The sequence below is a fragment of the Vigna umbellata genome, chromosome 2 (genome assembly GCF_029865625.1).
Source record: "Vigna umbellata cultivar VRB3 chromosome 2, Vumbellata_1.0, whole genome shotgun sequence".
NCBI lineage: Eukaryota > Viridiplantae > Streptophyta > Magnoliopsida > Fabales > Fabaceae > Vigna > Vigna umbellata.
Window position 1 is genome coordinate 20842032 of NC_142166.1, and position 20772 is coordinate 20862803.

Sequence of the window (20772 nt, forward strand, 5' to 3'; positions counted from 1 at the left end):
TTAGTAATCATTATTAAAAATAACAAATTTAGTTAATTGTTTTAATTGCATTTGTTATGTGCAATCAGTTACGACTTTAACAATGTCATTGTAGATGGAACTGAACATATACACCTTCAAAATGAAATCTTATATTGGAAATACGACAACGTTATCTAAATTAAGAATTGGTGGGCACTTTTTGGTTATTTAATTTTTACTGTTATGAAAGTTATTTTTTTCAGAAGGGACCATTTAATTTCTTCACAATTAAAAATGATTGCGAAAGTGCCAGAAGAAAAAGGAAATTCATTTAGTCAAAATCTGGCCAATATTACCATGTGAGGTAAAAGTTTAGTTTCTACAATACCAGGAGAAAATACTCTTATTAGTAATGGCCACATTATTTAGTTTTTGATATATTATTTACTTTTTCAATAGGTCAAAGTTCTAAAGTTGTCACAACATGAAATTAAAAACAACAAAATCAAATGAAAGTGGACAACTGTAAAAAAATTTGCTTATTAGATTCTAAAATTTAAAAATAAATACATGAATTTGAATAAAAATGTAGACAATATTAAAATACCACAAGAACTTCTCTCATTCAACACATTCACCATTACATTCTTTGATGAAGTTTGTTTATCCTTATTTCTTGCATGATGAATATTAGTTTTTTTATGATGGGATTAACTTTTTCTTACAACAAAGTCTATAAAAAGTTAATGACTTCATTCTATCATTTATTTATGATAAAGAAGATTACTCATTTTAGATTAAATAAAAATGTAACCATTTATGGTAAAAATGATCAACTGTAAATGTACTTTACGAAAAAATATTTGAAAATGTTTAAAAGGTATACAGATCAACTTTAATCATAATTCATTCAGTTCACATTTATGTATATATTAGATATCAATTGTGAAATTATAACATTTAACTACAGATTTATGAAGTTCAGGATAAATCTCATTATCTTTAAGTCATTTTAGTGAAGATCATCAAATGCTCTAACATTATTGTAACATATAATTTAATTACTTTTAATTGTAGTAATGAAAATTAATCCCGTTTGCACGGTAAAAACACTACAACATATACAAAATAAAACTCACTGACTTATCAGAGCACGCATCAGTTACTGTTTGTACAGCCCACTCAAATGATCGTTTTAGAACGGCCACCACACCACCATACCACCATCTTTCTAGCTAAAACATCCATAATCTCTTCTCATTGGCATCTCCTCATAATATATAGTAAACACTAATTTCAATATTCCTAGAATTAAAAATATTAAAAATATGAATATCAAAATAGCCCAGCAATTACTGCATAATCAGGTTGATGTCATCCGATATCTAAGCTTATCATCATTTCAGTATTCATTTGTGGGCTTACTCTCACAATAATGTCAGGATTGTGGGGAACACCAACAGGTTTTGTCGATTGACCTTCGGGACCCACAAGGTCAAATTCTGTACATGAAACAAATTTCTGCAAGAAATTAGACTCTTTGCTACATGTCCTTCCAGTAATACAAACACAATCCGAGAGCCTAGCATATCATCTCCAGAGGTTTAATGACTCTTACTTTAGTATTAAAATGGTTAACAAATAAAAAAGAATGACAGTTTATTTTCTATATAATACAATTTTATAACCAAGATTTTGTAGAACTAACTTCAATCTCAACATACCAAAAAAGTCACGTTGTTGCATTCAGAAAAAATTAAAAAACTAGATTGAACTATTTTACTCCTACGTATCAATAAATATGTACAGATTGATCCCTGAACTTTTTTACTTCTACGTATCAAATTGATCTTTTAAAAAATACTAGTTTTTGCAAATAGTAAATCAAACACGAATTATTTACTAAATAAATTTTATCACAGCAATGAACGTCATTCAAGAACTTAAAAATGATCATTATAATAAAATTCGTTATAATAAAGATTTACTTTTGTTAATTGTAATTATCATCACAAAAAAAATTATAATGCATACTTTTGATAAATTCTATTACTAAGAAGTTTCATTCTTTCATATTTCATCCAAAAATAGGTAACAACCGTACATTTAATTAATGAATATGTATTATTGGCATTTAAATGAAAACAATTACTACACAGAGATACTCATGCCTCTTATAGTTTTAAAATAGAAATATACTTCTTTATTTTTTAATAAAATAATTTACAGTTTTTTTTTTCATTTTTAAATACACACTCATTTTGTCCATGTTCTAAGTAAATGACATTTATGTCCTTATATATGCTAATAAGATGAAACTTTTCTCCCTTGTTTATTTTGTTTAAAACAACATATTGATTAAAATTTAATAAAGTAACGTTTTATTAAAAAAATAAATGGTTTAATTATCATATATTTAAAATATCATAAAAATTATATTGTCAGTAAGTTTTTAAAATACCTTATAAAAATGTAAGTTATATTTAGAAAAAATATTTTAATAGAAAATTAATAGATATAAAAAATACAAGATTAATAGAAAATTAATAGATATAAACTAATGTTATTTTATTCATAATAAGATGATGAATTCTTTTCAACATTAGATTGACACAATTTGTTTTTTTCTAACAACCTAATGGATACTAAACTTATGTAAATATTGCAATTGTCACTAGTTTTTGCAAATAGTAAATCAACCACGGATAATTTACTAAATGAAATGTTATCACGGCAATGAAAGTCATTCAAGAACTTAAAAAGGATAAATTCTCTATAACTAAATAATTGAATTTGTTATATATATATATATATATATATATATATATATATATATAACCTTTAATTTTTAATTTTTATAACTTTTTATTTTGTTGAAAGGGGAGCAAACATTGGTAACAATGTGTTTTTTATGATGTCCATTATGCATTTATTCCGAAAGGTTCATATTAATCTATTACCGCATTTACATAATCTGTTAATATACTGAAATGAATTTTAAATTGACATATAAGAGAAAAGACATGGCTAAAAGTGGATAGATGTTGGTCCCTGTTGATTCTACTGTGATATTTACACTTGAGGTGTACTCTGATCCTTGTGTTTACTGTAAATCTGATTCCTACTGTGTGTGCTTGTTGTGTAGGCAAGTGATAAGGGTGATTGTGTGTAGCAATCACTTGTTTAGACTCTTTTTTTGATTGTTAGAGTTTTGGTTTATTTAGGTGAACTTGTAAAAATCTGAAAACTCTACATCGTTACTGTGAAAATCCTTATAAACTCGAATTGTTTGGAAAAAGACTAGAGATAGCTCAATTGAGTCAAACAAATATAAATTCTTGTGTGCTTCTTGTCTCTGTATCTTTACCTAATCGATTATTCAAACACTTACTCAGCTGGATCATAAATAAATTTGAAAAACAAAAGAAACCAGGTAATAGCTGGTACCTATGTTATATCCTCTATGCATAACATACCTTTTGCATTCAATGCTCATTACTTACTTGCATTTAATACACCAACAAGCATTTATGCACCTAATCCATATTATTCAACAAACACTCACACACTCATTGCTTGCATCCTCACACACGAAATCCAAATTTCTCCTCTCAAACCACTATCAATGACGTCTTCATCTTCCAAGTCCAAGAGGTTCAAAAGCATGGCCAGAAAAACCAGGCCAACAAACATTGATGGTTGGATAATGTTGGGAAACTAAGTGAGTCTAAGTCTCACACTGAGTAGAAAAAAGAAAGTGGAGCACCATATAAAGGTGAAGACCCTTTAACATATTGTCTTAAGGATTTGGGTAAAGAGTGGTATCAATCCCTTATGTGGTTAAGCTCAAATCTCGTTGATGTTTGTCTCTCTAGTGAAACTCTTCCTCGATAAAAACCCAACAATGGTATTAGAGTTAAGGTTCGTCTTAGTGATCAGCTCAGCAAATACAATGGTCCTTGTATCGAAAGTCTTCCTGAAAAAGGTTTCAGGTAAGCGTGTTCCGTTAAGATGGGTACGAAAAGGGGTACCCATGGTTGGAAATACTTTCACTAGAGGGAGAGTGAACTAATGTGGGAGGGACTCACCCTTGAGAAGGAGATTGATGGGAATCCAAGTGTGAGTCTAAGTCTCACATTGGGTAGAGATGAGAAAGTGAAGCACCATATAAAGGTGAAGACCCATTCACACATTGCCTTAAGGTTTTGGATAGAAAATGGTGTCAATCCCTTATGTGGTTGGTTTCAGATCTCATTAGTGTCTCTCCTGTGAAACTCTTCGATAAAATCCAACAAATAACTTATGAGGAAGCTCAAACAAACTTTATCTGCTACTAGCACATTTGGAACATTGTAACCCACAAGTATCTAGACATTCAATATTTCTGTACTGAAGGGTTCCTGTTTCAAAACTGGTTATCACAAATGACAGATACGTGGTATCCTAATATTGTGAAACTATTCTATGCAAATATGAAGGTTGCGGATGGTATTATCTCTTCACGGGTAAAAGGGGTTGATGTAACTCTTGATGAAGAAATATGGACTTCTATTGTTGTCTAGATGAAGAAATATGGACTTCTATTGTTGTCTTTAGACTTGGTGGGGTAAAGTCTCATCACGACTTCCTTGGACTAAACAAGTTGGCCTTGTACCAAGCCTGCCTTCAATATCCTGATGAACCTAAGGACTACACCCTGTTCCAATCAGGGGGGATGAAACAAGATAATCGTTTGTATGTTTTTGTTCTTACGTGGGTTATTCTTCCCCGGGGGAGCAATCACACATAGCTAAACTCATAGGACATTTACCTTATCCATGCCCTAAAGGGCCAGATTCAGACTGATTAGGCCACTGTCAGTAGTGACAATATGATCAAAGCCACCAAACTCCCTATGGCAAGTCTACCATATGCTACATTCCTTTCCAAGGTGTTTAAGTTCTTCAAAGTTGACATTGAAGATGAGGTCTCAAGGGGTATCACCCACACAAACAAAATTGTATAAACTACCCTTCACCACATGGGCCACTGAGGAAGAATGATGATGGGTGGGAATTCAAAGATGAACCTCAAACATGTCTAGGAGAAGATGTTGATCGTGTCAATGTGGATCTGTCGAATGGTGCCCCAACTGTTCATCCCAATAATCACTTTGAGAAGTGTGTACTGAAGCAGCTCAAGACCCTGGTGTCCAACCATTCTACATACTTATCCAGATTTGATGATATAGGCAAGGAGATTGCTGCTATCCAACAACAGCTCCAGGAACAGAACATGGAAAATGAACAATCTGAGAAAAAGGATGAGGATAATGAAGATGTAGATACTGACTGATTTCATCCTGCACTAAGCACTTCACTATATAACCCTTAACAAAAAACTCTACACTGGATACTTCTTACATCTGGCCATGTGTTTGGTTGTTTAGAACTTATGCTCTCTATCTTTCATTAACCTTTTGTCTAAACACTTTAAACTGTCATGCTTGCTCTGCTTGGTAAACTTCTGTTCTACTTGCTATTTGTCAACCATGTTTAAATATACTATGCTTGTTATGTTCAATTGTGTTCTTTATCCTGTGAGATGATCTTTTCTTTTTGTTAATGCCCAAAAGGGAAGAAAGTTAAGTTAATAAATGCAGGCGTATAGGATGGCCATCAAAAAAGGGAACGATTGTTGAAAGGAGAAGCAAACATAACAATGTGTTTTTTATGATGTCCTTTTTGCATTTCTGAAAGGTTCATATTAATCGATTACCACATTTACTAATATACTGAAATGAATTTTAAATTGAGTAGATAAATATGTGTTTTTTCCTTCATCTCTAAAGTGAAAAATGTAATAAAACAAGAAGTCAATTGTTAAAAGAAAGAAAGGCAATCAACATTCTTGGAGAGCACACTACGGGGCTTAGAAATCAACCAAAAAGCTTCCAAGAAGAGAAAAGACATAGCTAAACGTGGAAAGTTGTTGGTCCATGTTGGTTCTACTGTGATATTCACACTTGAGGTGTACTCTAGTCCTTGTGTTTACTGTAAATCTGATTCCTACTCTGTGTTTGTTGTGTAGGCAAGTGATTATGTGTATCACTTGTTTAGACTCAATTTTTTATTGTTAAAGAGTTTAGGTTTATTTAGGTGAACTTGTAAATCTGAAAACTTTACTTCACACTGAAAATCCTTTCAAATTTAGGTTGTTTGGAAGAAGACTAGATGTAAACTCACTTGAATCAAACTAGTATAAATTCTTGTGTGATTCTTATCTCTTTTTCTTTGCTTAATTTTTATATCTTCGAAAGATTGCAAAGGTTTATTGAAATAGCTATCATACACCATAATTTTTGAAAAGAAATGTCAAAAACTTTTTAAACCAATTCACCCCTTTTGATTGAGATCTATTGGCACTAACAAAAAATAACATATTTAAGTTTAAATAAATATGCTATTTTCAAATAAAATAAGAGAAATAAGTGTTGCTTTATTTTAAAAAAATAATGAAGTATAATTTATTAAAGCCAAATGAATGTCATTTAACATTGAAGTAAATGCAATCTTATCTATTAAAAATATTGTTTTGGTATAAATGTTGATGATAAGAATTTTTTAAATACAATTTTTCTATTAAAAAGAAATTTAGTATTAAAATTTAATTTGAGATTTTTAAAATATGAAATTTCGTTCAGTTTTTTTAATTATAAATACTAAACTTTTGAGATCATGATAAATACAACTTTTCATTATGATGTTACTTTTTACCTTTAAAAAAAATAAAGATATTACAAGGTATATATAAAAATTTTCATTCTCTTCTAAAAGTAGAGCCATAATGTCAATAATTTTTTTCTTCATACTAATACTTAATTTCTATATTATTATTGACAATACATGGAACTATTGTTATTGCTCATCTTAAAATATTAAGAATTAGAATTCAATGTAAATAATTTCTATCAAAAAATAAATGGAATGAAATCGTCGTTTTATGTTTAAAAAGTAAAATATTATGATAATCATAGAATTTTGTTGAATACTCTTGGGCCCGATTCCCACCTAATAATCTCTAAATAATCCCTAGACACGAGCACGTGCATATACATACCCAAAACTGCAGAATCTGAGGAGAAAGTTCAAATGTTACACAAAATACAATTTAGTTTTGATGACTAAATGTTAGAGTGATTTCAATTGCAATAGTTGGATTTGGATTAATGAATGGATGAAATTCATTGTCTAAAAGAGTGTGAAGACAAAAGACTGGGGATGGAAGAAAATTGAAAAAAAAAAACTGACCTTGACCAAACTTAAAAGCTCCACCGGTCCAATTGTGATTGTGCTTCAGACATTTCTTTCTGTGCCTTCTTTCGTCGATAAAAGATTGGACAATCCCGACTACACCAAATTAGTACACGATATGTCAATGGTAACAGTCTAACAATGAGAAACCAAACCACAAACGAAATTACTAGTTCTTTTACAAAAACCATAAAAGATAGATGGAAAAACACGAGTAAGAAACCAAGAAATCACAATAATTTGACACTTTTTATGCCTGGGCATTGAACAAGCCGGAGACTAGGGGGGTAAAAAACACCCTAACTCCAGGATGTTGATTAATTAATACGGTGATGCGGTGCCTCTTAAAACCAAAAATTTGAGAACCCTAGCCATCCAAGCAATTTCACTAAATGGACATACCTTGTGCAGAGAATATCTTGATGAAGTGAACCTTGGCACTCCTGACACTGTGTCCACAACTTCCCAAAATGCATCTCCAGCTCAGACACTACAACCACAATACCAATTGTTGTGACTTTTGTCCTTTAAAAAATAACTGTAACCATCCTGTACACAAAACCAAAACCATTTCAAATTGTAGAGATGCAACGGATGCCCTACCTCGAGATACCGTTTTACAATATAGCTCAGCTTCCCTTCCTTTGCAATGTGAACAGACGGTGTGATGATCCTTCCTGAACCAAATGCAACAAAACTTTATTACACCTTCAGTATATTGGCATACCCTCGTGCATTATTATATAATACATACAAATAATTTTCAACATTAGATGTCTTAAAAGACAAGGCACAAGTATTATCAGGTATTTTAATAGCGGAAATACAACTTGAAGCCTATAGGTGTAAACTGCAGAGGTTTTCATCTCCATCCCACGACAACAGTTAGTCCCTTATTCTTATGATTCGTACAACATCTGAACAATCTTGCTTTCCGGTCAACACTACGGGAAACCAAATCAAAATTTCAGTTTCTAACGTAGACCAATACCACCTACGCAAAATGTCATTTCACAGGTAGTATCTACAGAAACATTATCGAGATATAGGGAATAAGTTACTGTGCTCATTAACATAATGTGCTATTTTTTGGAAGGGTCTTGTGTTCATTTCCATAAAGCACGTATATCTTCATAAAGTTGGTAACATGAACGGGTTCATAACAATTCCATAATATATTGCTGGACTATATAATACATTTAAAATCTATAGAAAATCTCTCAAATATACAGCTTAAATATTGAAAATGTTAGTATGTACATAAATGTTAATTCTTTGTAGTTCCTATGTTTTTTCTTTACAAAAATATAATGAAGCAAACACAAAAAAGGGGGAATATATGAAATTAAAATCAACCAGGAAAAATCTTAGAACTTTAAGACAACACAACGAAAAGATGGGTGAGATAGATACCCTAATACAGCTTTACAGCCAATGCAGGTAAGCTCTTTCTTAGCAAATTTCCATAAGCCACTATTTGACGGAGTAGAAATAGAAATAGATCTTGTATGACTTCCATGGAGAAGTTCTCTGCTAGCATTCTTCAGAATTGGCTCAAAAATTCTGAGGATCGGCTGCAATACAATGAAACTAATAAGAACAGCAATTTGTAGAAATCCAAAACATCTAAGGAAGTGATAAACTAACCTTGCTAATTTGATTCTCAAGATAGTATTGAGCATCTATTGGTATGTTGTTCTCTAGAACATAAATAGGGTCCTCTGATTTCTCATATGCCTGATTTTCTTAAACATGTTAGTCTAGAGAAAATCTAAACAAATGTTTAAAAAACTAAGAAAATGAGAGGGGAACATGTGGTATTACCTTCGCACCTTTTGCACCTTTGATAATTACATAAGGTACTCTGTCTCCAACATTTGGAGCAGTGGCAGCATCTCGCTGTCAATTATAAAATCAAATAAAATACACTTATGACCCACAAAACTGACATGACAAGCTCAATAAGCCTAAAAACAAACCTAAACCCAGTAACAATACTGTATAGTTCCACCAATAAGTTAACAAACATTGAAACTTCAATGTACAGGACCCAAGAGGTAACCATAGAATCCAACATCCAAATTAAAAATAATTCATGGTAATTGTTGTAAATAGTTGTTTATTAAGATAAGAATATCTCCAGCATACGAACTTGATTAGGAGATAATATGCTTAAAGTATTCTTATTTATATTAGCATTTTTTTTTTAATTTTAAAGAGATTGTTTGTTACAAATAGAATTAAGAGTGTATTTGGTGTGATTGTTATGAATAAATTATTTCTTATTTCCCTTCATAGTTCAAGTGCACTTAAAGATTTCATGTTTTGGCACATATAGTGCAAATGATCATGTACTATAACACTGGCTTCTTTTTTCTTTGCCACAAGAATCTAATTTTTCAAAAAACAAACGAGTGAAGACAGAACCATCAATATATTTGATTATATCTAGCCAACCTTGCGCATCCTTTCAGCAAGTTCAACATGAGCTGCCTTTACTTCATAATCATCTCCTGTCTTTGTTAAACCCTGTTAAAGCAAGCATGTTAGCTCCAAGTTCAAAGGAATTATTTTGGTAATGCACTCCCATCAAATATCTGAATGCTCCACTAAAAGCAAACAGCAAAGAAACACCATTGTATGGTCTGTAGATTCAAAAGACCTCCCACCTTTGTAATAACCAACAGTGATAAATCCATACGATTCCTGAGTAGATCTGAAATTGCGTTCTTGACATACTGGACAGCCCCTGGAATGTCCCTGTCAATCAGTATTTTGTGAAGACAATCATTCACCAGGTTTTTGACCAACAAACAATTGTCTCTTCGAACTGTTTCAATACCTGTTCAATGCAAATTTAGTTTAATAGGCACTTCAGCAAATCAAGAGGACGGGAAAGAATAATGTTTACCTTTAGTGTCCATTTTGTCGAACTTGTCTGGTTTTGTCCAAAACAAACCAGCATATCTCTTCTTGCTAATCAAGAGATATGGATAATAAACCTTCTCAAATTCTAGCTTGATGGGCTTCACAATCAAAACAACAACAAATAAGTAAGGACAAATCAATATAGCAAATAAAATAATAAGTTTTATAGAATTAATACTAGAGATACTGAATCAGAAGCTTAAACAATCTGCAGACGAAAACCTCTAGACTAGCTGCAAATTTTATGAAGTTGTAATTAACGTGAATATAAATTCAGAAATAACATTATAATTGCTGAATCTAGACTATTTGAGAAACCATATAAATTTTTGTTCCATATTTGAAGAATCGGGAATTATTGGAATAATCAAATTGAGCATATGTTGTTTTGTAGTACATTTAGGGGCTCATTTTTAAGGGAATCTTGTGCAAATAAAAAACAAAGTGATGTTAGAATCAATTGTTACTTCGTTGTTTGGAGAAAATAAAAACATTTTTCCTTATTATGAAAATAAGTGATGCATGAAAATCAATTATCTATCAAGAAAAACACAACAGTTTTGAAGTCTAGAAATCCATCACTTTCGCAGGCTATCATAAAAGAATAAAATAAAATGCAAAAATAAACTGTTACTTTTGTGAAAGTTCCACTTATATATTCGGCAGCTTCTCGCCCCAAGTTCATGGCCTGTTCTACTGCAGAAACACCAAATTGTACCATGACTGAATCCGTGTCTCCATATATTACCTAGTAGCAAGAATAACATTACTTTGCAAGATATTTTCCATTAAGGTGGTAAAGCACGTTAAAAAAAGATATGACTACATTAAATTTAAGAAAACGAATGCATAACTGGAAGAGTAAAATTTATTGGCAAGGATCGAAAGTTTATATTGTTGGTTCAATGTTAAATTCCCCAGACTAAAATGCAATAACAAGGACTGTTAAAATATAAGAGAAAGTGGCATAGGATGAATCCCTAATGTGTGTTGCGCACATAGTGTTATGCATTTATAAATAGAAAAATACAAAGAGATGAACCTAAGCTCGCTACATTTAAAACTAACACATAGTATTATAACTAACAATATCTAATAATATCTTAACCATATCTAAAAAGGATCAATAAAAACACCCAAGATAGCTTCAACTTCTAACCCATGAAACACCATTGAGAATGACAGGTATCAAAACAATACATTTTCTAAATATTATACCTCAGCATTGTGTTCATAGCCATTAAGTGTCGTGAATTTATCTTCCACAAGTTTTTTTGTGTGCTCAATCATTTGTCGACCTTTACAGGCATCCAATGAAACATAATCAGAACTCAATGAAGATGTTATTTAAATTCAACAAAAAGATAATTTAAAAGCACACCAAACAAACTAAGAGATGAAAGCAATACCATAGCTTGTTACACTCGATGATATCTCTAAACATGGTAACTGACCAATGGTAGCCCCAGTAAACCCATAGACGGAATTTGCACTAATCTGACCAAAAGGAAACAGAAATGGAGTTTAAAATGTTACCAATACCAAGAATTATTAATTAGCAGTTATTAGTACAAACTATGCAGTAGAGAGAAATGAACAAATGTCTAAAGAAAAAAGGACAAGGAAAAAAGACACAAAACATTAAGAGTGGCTTACTTTCAGGGCCAGCTGCCTACCATCTAGCACTGCCCTCTCCAGGGGATCCTTTGCCTCCTGAAGTAGATATTTGACAAAAATCATGTACAGGAAGAGATGATATACAGAATTCAATTAGTGGATTTGCATTAACCAAAACACTACAGCTGACAGCAAAAACAATCTAAACCCATAGTCAACTTTCACATGTACAGAAAGGATACCTTTAAATCTGCTTTTGCCCTTTTACGGGCTGTTAATAGCTCTTCAAGTATTTCAGGCAGTATTCCCTAAATTTATTCATAACATCAGTGCCTCAACTTCGTATAAGCATTATTAACCTCTAAAATGAAATCAGCAGAGAGCCTTAAAGAAAAAGGCAACGTATTAATTTTTTTCAAACAGCATACCTTCTGCAGATTTGATTTAACAAATGTTTCACCAGATGGAGTTCTGTTCAAGGACTCTGAAGGGATGTTGAGCTTGCGAGCATCTTCAGAAGTCACCTTAAAGAACAGTTAAAATGAAGAAGAAAAAAACTACCAATTGTTACTCTATACAAACTGAACAAATCCAGTGAAATATCCATAATTTTTTCTAATGAAACAAAACTCAGATGCTTTAGCAAAACTAACAAAACAATCAAATATTTACCAGAGTGCAATAACATAAATTATAGGCCATCATAATAGATGGATACAGGGATGCAAAATCTAACGTAGCGATTGGTTTTTCATAAAATCCAGCTCTTGCCTCCAACACCTGCAAGTTGTAAAGTTAAAAAATCATGCACCAAAAGGCAACAGCTTGACGATACTCGAAATTTGAGCATGCTTTCAATATTTTCTTGCGTTAACAGAACAATAGGGAAAAATAACAAGTATCCATGAACAACTGCAAATCTAGAATGTATTAAATCTTTGTTTATAGGCATTCTAACAATAAAAATTCCAATTCATAGCTAAGAACCAAATTGATTTGAGGAAACGTTTAGAGTTTTTCTGTTTTCACAAATAATTAAAGAAATATCATTTTGTTTACTTTTTTTCAAATCTTATACCAGAAATAGTGAATCCTTAAAAACAGGATATAAAAACAGAAAAAACATTTTCTCAAACCAAAACAGTTATAACATTCATTAGTTACAACAGTTACAACATTCATTAGTTGGACAGAATAGACGAATAGGTGTGGGCATTCAGTTTGTATCTATTGAGGACCGAGCTTTAGATTTGATGTGGCAAATATGGGAAACCCTTGTGAAGGGGATACCCTAGGAGATATTTATCATGGTTCAAAATTTATTTTTCAATCAAGAAATTGAATCAGAATAAAATCTCACTGTATAATCGTTCATTATTCAGATTGGATAAAGTAATTTTCTTACCTACTTCCCCTAAACCAAAAAGGCAATGATATATAGCAGAATTGTCTTTCTTTGTTCCAACTGTAAAGTGAAAATACAATATCCACATTTCTACCTAACCAAAAAACTTAAACTTTTACAAAGGTGATTTGTCTATTCCGTATAAGGTAATATATTTTGTTTGGATACATGATAGGTATCTTTAATACTATTTTAGGTAAGGTCTTGAGTTTGTAGAACCTTAACGAGTTACCACAGACTCATATTTGACAACCTTGATGCAATGCAATCTTAAAGTAAAAAGATAATGATGCTATGAGCCTTTAAATTTCCAATTCATTCATCAGTCAATTCGGTATATAATCTAATTTGAAGTGACAATATAAATAAAATTCTCAGAAAACACAAGGCATCAAATAGTTATATGAATGGGTAGCTAATACAATGTATTTCATTTCATATTAGTAGATGCATACAAACAAACATCCATGTAGGGATGGCAAAAATACCCGTACCCGCAAGTATATGCAGATAAAATCCACAAGTAATTAATACCTACAGGTAGCAAGTAGCGGATATTTAAATACCAGTTTACAGACGGGTCTGGTGCAGATTTTTATACTACTCATACCTACACGTATCCATTACCCGCAAAAAGTTAAAATTAAAATTTAAAATTTAATTTATATTTTATTAAGTTAAATTTAATTAAAATTAAATTTTACTTTATATTTAATTTAATTTATATTACATTTTATATTTTTTTTGTAATTTTATTTCAAAAAATTATAAAATATAATTTTTTAAATATCTGCAGGTTTTAAAATACAAGCAGATATTTTTTAAACAAGTATGAAACGGGCACCGGACGGATAGCAAGTAGGCATTATCTGTGCCAACCTGACCTGTTGCCATATGTATGTATAGACATGAAATTGGAAAGAATCTATGAGTAAGACCCATAGATTGCATAGACAGTTAAAATAATGAATATGAAAAAGAAACGAATGAACTTACAGTGGCACCTTCAAATGTTCCTTGTTCAGACCCAACCTGCTTGACATTAGGAATGACCAGATTCTTCTGTCTTGCTTTCCTAAGAAGTTGAGAAAGTACCTGGAAAGGAAGAAAAGAAAACAAATAATTATTGATACAAATTTAACGAGTCAATCATTTTAGTGATTCTAAGCATTGTTAATTAAAAAGGAATTTTGATGCTTACCTTAATGCTTTGGCCTCTGGAAAGTAGAAAAGAAATTGGAACACCTGTTACTCGAGCCATCTCCACATAGTTGTAAATGAACATCAGTTTATCCAAAAGCCGCTGAGGAAGATATGCATCCTGCACATTGACGAGCAGAGTATGAATTTTGAATGGTCGATTTCTCACATTTAGAATACCCATAATGGATTCACCATATCTATTACACAACACTTTAATAGGTTAAAGAACCACAAACAATTCACCCAAAAAAAAAAACCACGCACAATAAAACTTTTCAAAGCTAAATTAGTAAGCATAATAGGATAAAAATATTATTGAAAATTTTACAGTATATTACTGCCATTGTAATATGCCAGATTTCAAATAACATCTGTCATCAGTTGGTTAGAATTAGTTACAGATAGCTTAAGTAACAACTTGGCCAATAAAATTAAGTGGTAAAAAACCTTATTTGCTACACATCAAAAGGATAGATGAAACAGAGCCTTCTTTACAAGTTTCCCAACAGAAAGCCCAGGGCCACCAAATAACATGGAAAATCCTTTCCATTCCATAAAACTAAAAAAAATGCAAACTAAAACTGTGGCTCGAGCAGTCAGATCATAATTTTCATCATCAACTGAGTTACAAAGTAATTATCGCCAACTTCTATGTTTATATCTGTAAAGTTTACTGAACAGTGAGAACTAGATAGGAAAAAAAAAAAAAGAAAAACTAGACAATAATCATTTAAATAAAAAGTGCCAATAAAGCATCCTACCACAGGAACAAGAAAACAAACCTTCAAACAATACACAGCAAGGCGCCTCCTAGTTTCTGCAGTTCCATTCTGAAGATCAGATATAATAGAATGATGGACATCCTCTTTCTGCACTATATGAACATGCAGTTACTAAGCTAATAAATTGACAAGCACTATAACATATTAACATCAAAGAACAAAGACGAGATTCCAGCTAAAAGAAGCTGTTTAGATAATGATAGGCATATAAATAGGTCAAAATGCAGAAAAAGAGCACAGACACAAATGCAAACATACAAACAGCAAATAAAAGAACTAATTGAAATGTATCTGTAAATTTTTGAACTCAATTGCAATCCAATTGAAATGACCAATGCTCATATCAAATCATGAGTTTATGCATGTAAATGGGCAACAACATCTTTGGTTATACATAGACAGGTACTGTGTTTACATATAAATATAAAGATGTATGGATTGTATTTTTCAAACACGATCCAAATCCTATACGGAAAAAAGAAACAATAAAAGGGGGACCCAGTGAACAGGGCTGCCACCTAATGGAACCAAGGAGGGTAGATGTATGCAACCTTATACCCCAAGAAGAGAGGCATTCCAGATTTGAACTTATCATCTCCAGGTCAGAAGGCAATAGCTTTACCATTGTGCCAATACACAATAAAGGGGGGAAATAATTGTTGAAATGTCAAAAAAATGACTTTACCTGCTCAGAAAGGAAGTGTGCTGAGACAGAATTTAGTGAATAAGAACTTAATTTGTAGTCTCTTTGCATAACCTGCAAATGAAAACATAACAAATAAACCTGTTGAGAAATAAACTCGGTGTCCATCACAAGGCAATTAAAACAAAACAATATTGACATAACCTGGAGTAAGTCAAACTGAACTCTCCCTTCTACTGTAACTTCTTTACTTTCCCTGGTCCCATACTGCCTACAAAACCATCAAGTATCAATAAGGTAGATAGTCAAATGACTTAGAATCAGAAAATAAAAGGAGAAACTAATTCCAAAACTCACTAAGATCATAAAATGCAAGATTTGATTTAGAAATCAAGTTTCTATATTCATTAAAGTTGATGAAACTTGTTGGAAGTCCCACATCAACTAGAGATAAAACCAATTTAAAGCATATAAATGGGTGCAAACCTCACCTTACAAACCAGTTTTGCAGAATTGCGTTGAGCTTAAAGTTCACTTCTTAACAAAACTAACAAACCCTATCAACCCACCAGAATATGACTATTATCAAATAATGACAGGAAACATGTTAATGACAGAAGACTAAATCTCTTTACCTTGATGAAAAAGTTGTATCCTTTACCCGAACTCTACTGTTCCTAATACGGCCAAGAATTGGAAATTCTGCTATCTTCAGGTTTGCAGCTCTCTAAAAACCAAGAAAATAACAAATAAATTAAAAAAGTAAGCACAACAACATGCACGAAACCTTTATTTTAAATGAAAAAAACCGTGCAGTTATCAATTCTAAAAGCGTACTGATTAAAAGTCAAGTCAGCACCTCAATGAGATATGGCAGGTCAAATTTGCAGATATTATATCCAATAATAATATCAGGGTCCACTTCCCGAAGAAAATCCTGCAAGAAAAAAGAACGCCTCCATCAGAATATAAGAGTGTAATAGAGAAAAAGATATCAAATTGATTCATGATATACAAGTTTAAGGAACAAGATATTTAATAGCATTGACAGTTGATGAAGTTATAAGAACTACAAAACATCATCCTATGAAACAAAACATGCAAGATATCAATTATTTAATTAGCATATCCCAAAAACAGTTTAGTCAGGGAGAGTAGTGAACTAAAAAAGCGGGGGGGGGGGGGGGGGGGGGGGATGAGTTCTGAAATTCTTTTGCTTGATAAGTATATTACCCTCCAAGCAAGTAGGACTTCTCTTTCCGTATCAAATGACATCACATCAACACCAACAATAGGAGAACATGATTTAAGGGTCATCACATTGCGAATAAGTGGCTGGTCTTCTCCTTGTAAAGTAACCAAATTAGCAATCTGAAAGAAATGACAATTTTCAGATCAAAAGCAATAACACAGTGCACTAATTTGCAGGTGATAAAAGAGAAGGCAAGGGACCTGGATAACAGGATCATGGCTAGGCTCGGGAAAGTGACCTTTACGACCAGCACACTCAATGTCAAAACTCAATATGCGAAATGGAGCCATCTTTGAATACTCCCCTTCTGGAGCATGACTAATCAAATCAGAATACCTATAATATTGTTAAGGGGAGAACAGAAAAAATCTAAAGATTTTGGTATTCTCATAACCCTTAAACCCAGTTATTAACACATGAAAGAGGATACAGGCAATCAAACTCCAACTGGCAATAAGACAAGCTTTTCACTATCTTTTTATATTTTCCTGCCAGAATTTCAATCCAATTTCCACCAACTATGTTGCAATCAATCATGAACCGTAGAGCAAAAAGTACATTGCTTTCATAAGTCAAGAAGCTCTTCATTCCCAGACCATCAAGCTGAATACCCCTATCAAGAATACCTAAAAGTTTTGAAATATTGTTAAGAAACATTGATCCACAAGTGAAGTAATGTCGACAAAAACAACTGTCAAAAAAATGTTGACACACTAGTGTCAAAATGCATGAAGCTAAGATTTAATATTTAGCCCAAAGTGTGTCATACGGCCATCAGAACCAGTAATGCAGCTTAAACATAAATATATTGGAAAATAAAATGTCCATTAAAAATATAGAAGTTTACCACGGCAGCTGGCAACCATTGTTGGGAGTGCAACTACTATTTTGAGAAAGGGCTGAGAATCAGATTGCTGATAGTACATAATACTTCTCCTCTGCACCATTTCAATGCGGCGAACGAATTTTCCTACATTACTATTTCTATTGGCTTCTCTCATCCTTCCCTGAAATTTGCAATTAAAGCAATTTGCAAGTTAAATAAATGAACCCTATTCCCTTTCTAGATTGAAAACCAGAAAAAAAAAATGTATTTTCAGGTACCTCAAGTGCTTGGTGAAAATGAGAGATATCATCTGGACCCATTCCAGGAGGGCAAGAGATGTAGAAATATGGTTCAAAGCCGTGAACATTGCAGCAAACACTGTGTCCTAACAAACAAACAAAATACAAGTTAATTATATAATTTCTACAAGGCATTGCATGGCTGGCTTCCCATAATCATAAGTACAATGATAGGTCGTATATAATTTTTATTTTTAAAACAACTTTTTCAAACAAACACTTGACTAGTTCTCTCAAAAACATACTATTTCTAGGCACATAAAGTCATTGTTTGATGATTGTAATAATTGGAAAATCCAGACATGAATTATGCAAGGTAACTGATCATGCAAGAAAGCAAAATCCAAACATGATGTTGGGCTATACAAAATAAGCACAAGTTTGTCGAAATCCTCAACTTTCCCTTTTCTGAAACATTCATTACTTCATATCTAGAATCAAACAAACTATTTGTGCACTAGGTTGATAAATCTTAATTTGGCAACCAAAAGATCTAACAAACTCAAATAAGTTTGGTTTCCTAAGCATACATATAGTTTGTTCAAGCTTTCAGCTATGGAACCAGACTAAAATTGTGTATCTATGCATATATTGCCCAACATTAATATATTCATAGATTAGATTTCTACTTATCATGAAACTTTTTACATTAATGGGTTATTTATATCTATTGATTATGCTTTTAATAAGACTTAAAGGCAATTTGTTGATAAGTGGATCGTGTAAAAAAAGTGAAGTCAATTTAGTGTTTATATAAGAAAAACTGGTTGACCTAAAACTGACTTGGCAGAACTGAAACAAAACAATTGAGAGGATTTGCTTTAATCCATTTCTCCACTTACAAGAACGTACTGGTTCAGTGCCAATAATTTTTCCCTAAAAACTGGACCACCCGAAACTCCAAACACTTCTAATATAAACCACCCTTGACTTAGTGATAGAAAACCAACAGAAACGCTCAAACGCATCATCAACTACTATTTTTCTCTTTTTGTTGTTTCAAATTTCTAAAACTGGCGACAGTTCGTTGGGTGGGTCATTCAGGTTTTCTTTCTTCCCTACAAGCTCGCGCAACACTATAAACAAACAAATCAGTAATGTTTATCTCCGATTGTCTAAGAAACCAAATTTTGCGACATAAAGACAGCATAAACACGAGCATACCTTCTTTCGTAACACCAAAAATTCTGATAATAGCAGCAGGTCCAGACAAGTTCGGCAGCAACTCCCTGTGACTCTCCCCGATCACATAATCAATCTCCAACTGCTGAAAAACTAAAAGCCAGAAACAGAAACTCAGAGCACAAACCAATAAAACTCCGCCAATGATAGGGGGAAAACAAAACCCTAGACGAGGGGAAAACAATTTACGGAAAATACGCACCGACGCCTCGAGATTGTGCGACGTAATCATCGGAGAGAGGAGGACGCGTCCACTTGGATAGCCGCGCGGCGAGGGCCTGGCGCTGCTCGATGTCGCGGAGAATGAGGGACTCTTCATCTTCTGAAACAAGGGTTTGGTCGATGAACACGTCTTCGTCCATGAAGTCCTCTTCCTGAGTCATTAAGACTTGCTTTGGCGGCGGAGGTTGTGGCGCCACCGCCGACGCCGCGCGCTTTCGTGAAGCGTTGCTCATTGGAACCGGAAGAGAGAGCCGGTAGAGAAGTGGGAGAATGTGGTGTGAAAGGCTAACGAGTTCCCGCCAGTTTTTGTTAAGAGTTGTTTGTGAGATTTTCCCGCTTGCGAGACACGTGATCTATACTGTGTGTGAATGAGATTATTACAATTACATGAGTTGAGATGGGATATTCTTCTCTTTTCACTTAGGTAACAGAACATTTGGCATTTTGATATGATTGTTGGAGCTTTTAAATACACGTTATATTATTATATGAAATATAAAAATTATTAAACTGCAAAGTTTCTTTTTCTGATAGAAATTTTGTCTTTACTTTAATTTACAAAATTTATCCCGTCAAAAATTTAAAACACATTAAATATGAATAAGAATATGTAATACTAGAGAAAATATCTACGCAAATAATTATTATTTTTTATGATAATAAAAAATAATAAAATTAGTATTATCATTATAAAAATAAATTTTAAATAATTTTATTGTAGATAATATATATTTACATAATTTTTTATTATAATAGTTAATTTAGTTTAAAAAATAGTTAAACTTAAAAAATTGTTAAATTAAAAAATAATAATTAAATTTAAAAATAAATGTTACTTAAAAGATAAAATTGGTTAAAATATTATTTATATTTAAAAAATACTAAAATGGTATAATATCATAAATTGATTATCCATTTATATAATTTCCATTTGTTACAAAACGGTGATATAACGCAATCAAAAAAGAAATAATATATCATTTATAAATAATTTCATTCACATATAATATTATATCTATTCATAGAATCACTGTATTTTTCCTAATTGTTCTTTTTTTCTCTTTTTATATATATATATATATATATATATATATATATATATATATATATATATATTATAAACTAAATAGTTGGGATAATTTTGTATGTCTTCATATCTT

The 20772-nt window shown here is 32.1% G+C and overlaps 1 protein-coding gene across 1 annotated transcript; it reads right to left on the reverse strand.

The window, feature by feature from the left end:
- Positions 1–1017: 1017 nt before the first annotated feature.
- On the reverse strand, positions 1018–19982 carry LOC124842956 (DNA polymerase delta subunit 1). Its single transcript, XM_088106406.1, has 31 exons — positions 19593–19982; positions 19373–19483; positions 18188–18294; positions 17931–18090; positions 17514–17709; positions 17284–17419; positions 17065–17202; positions 16691–16768; positions 16467–16558; positions 16036–16102; positions 15874–15945; positions 15189–15275; positions 14405–14524; positions 14200–14298; positions 12471–12578; positions 12227–12322; positions 12041–12106; positions 11838–11894; positions 11591–11678; positions 11400–11479; positions 10816–10929; positions 10165–10279; positions 9923–10095; positions 9711–9782; positions 9078–9152; positions 8901–8990; positions 8667–8827; positions 7857–7930; positions 7656–7743; positions 7251–7349; positions 1018–1463 (listed from the first exon to the last, which is right to left on the reverse strand). Exons 1-30 carry the CDS (start codon positions 19843–19845, stop codon positions 7262–7264), a joined length of 3261 nt encoding a protein of 1086 aa, XP_087962532.1. The 5' UTR covers positions 19846–19982; the 3' UTR covers positions 1018–1463; positions 7251–7261.
- Between the last annotated feature and the right edge of the window lie 790 nt (positions 19983–20772).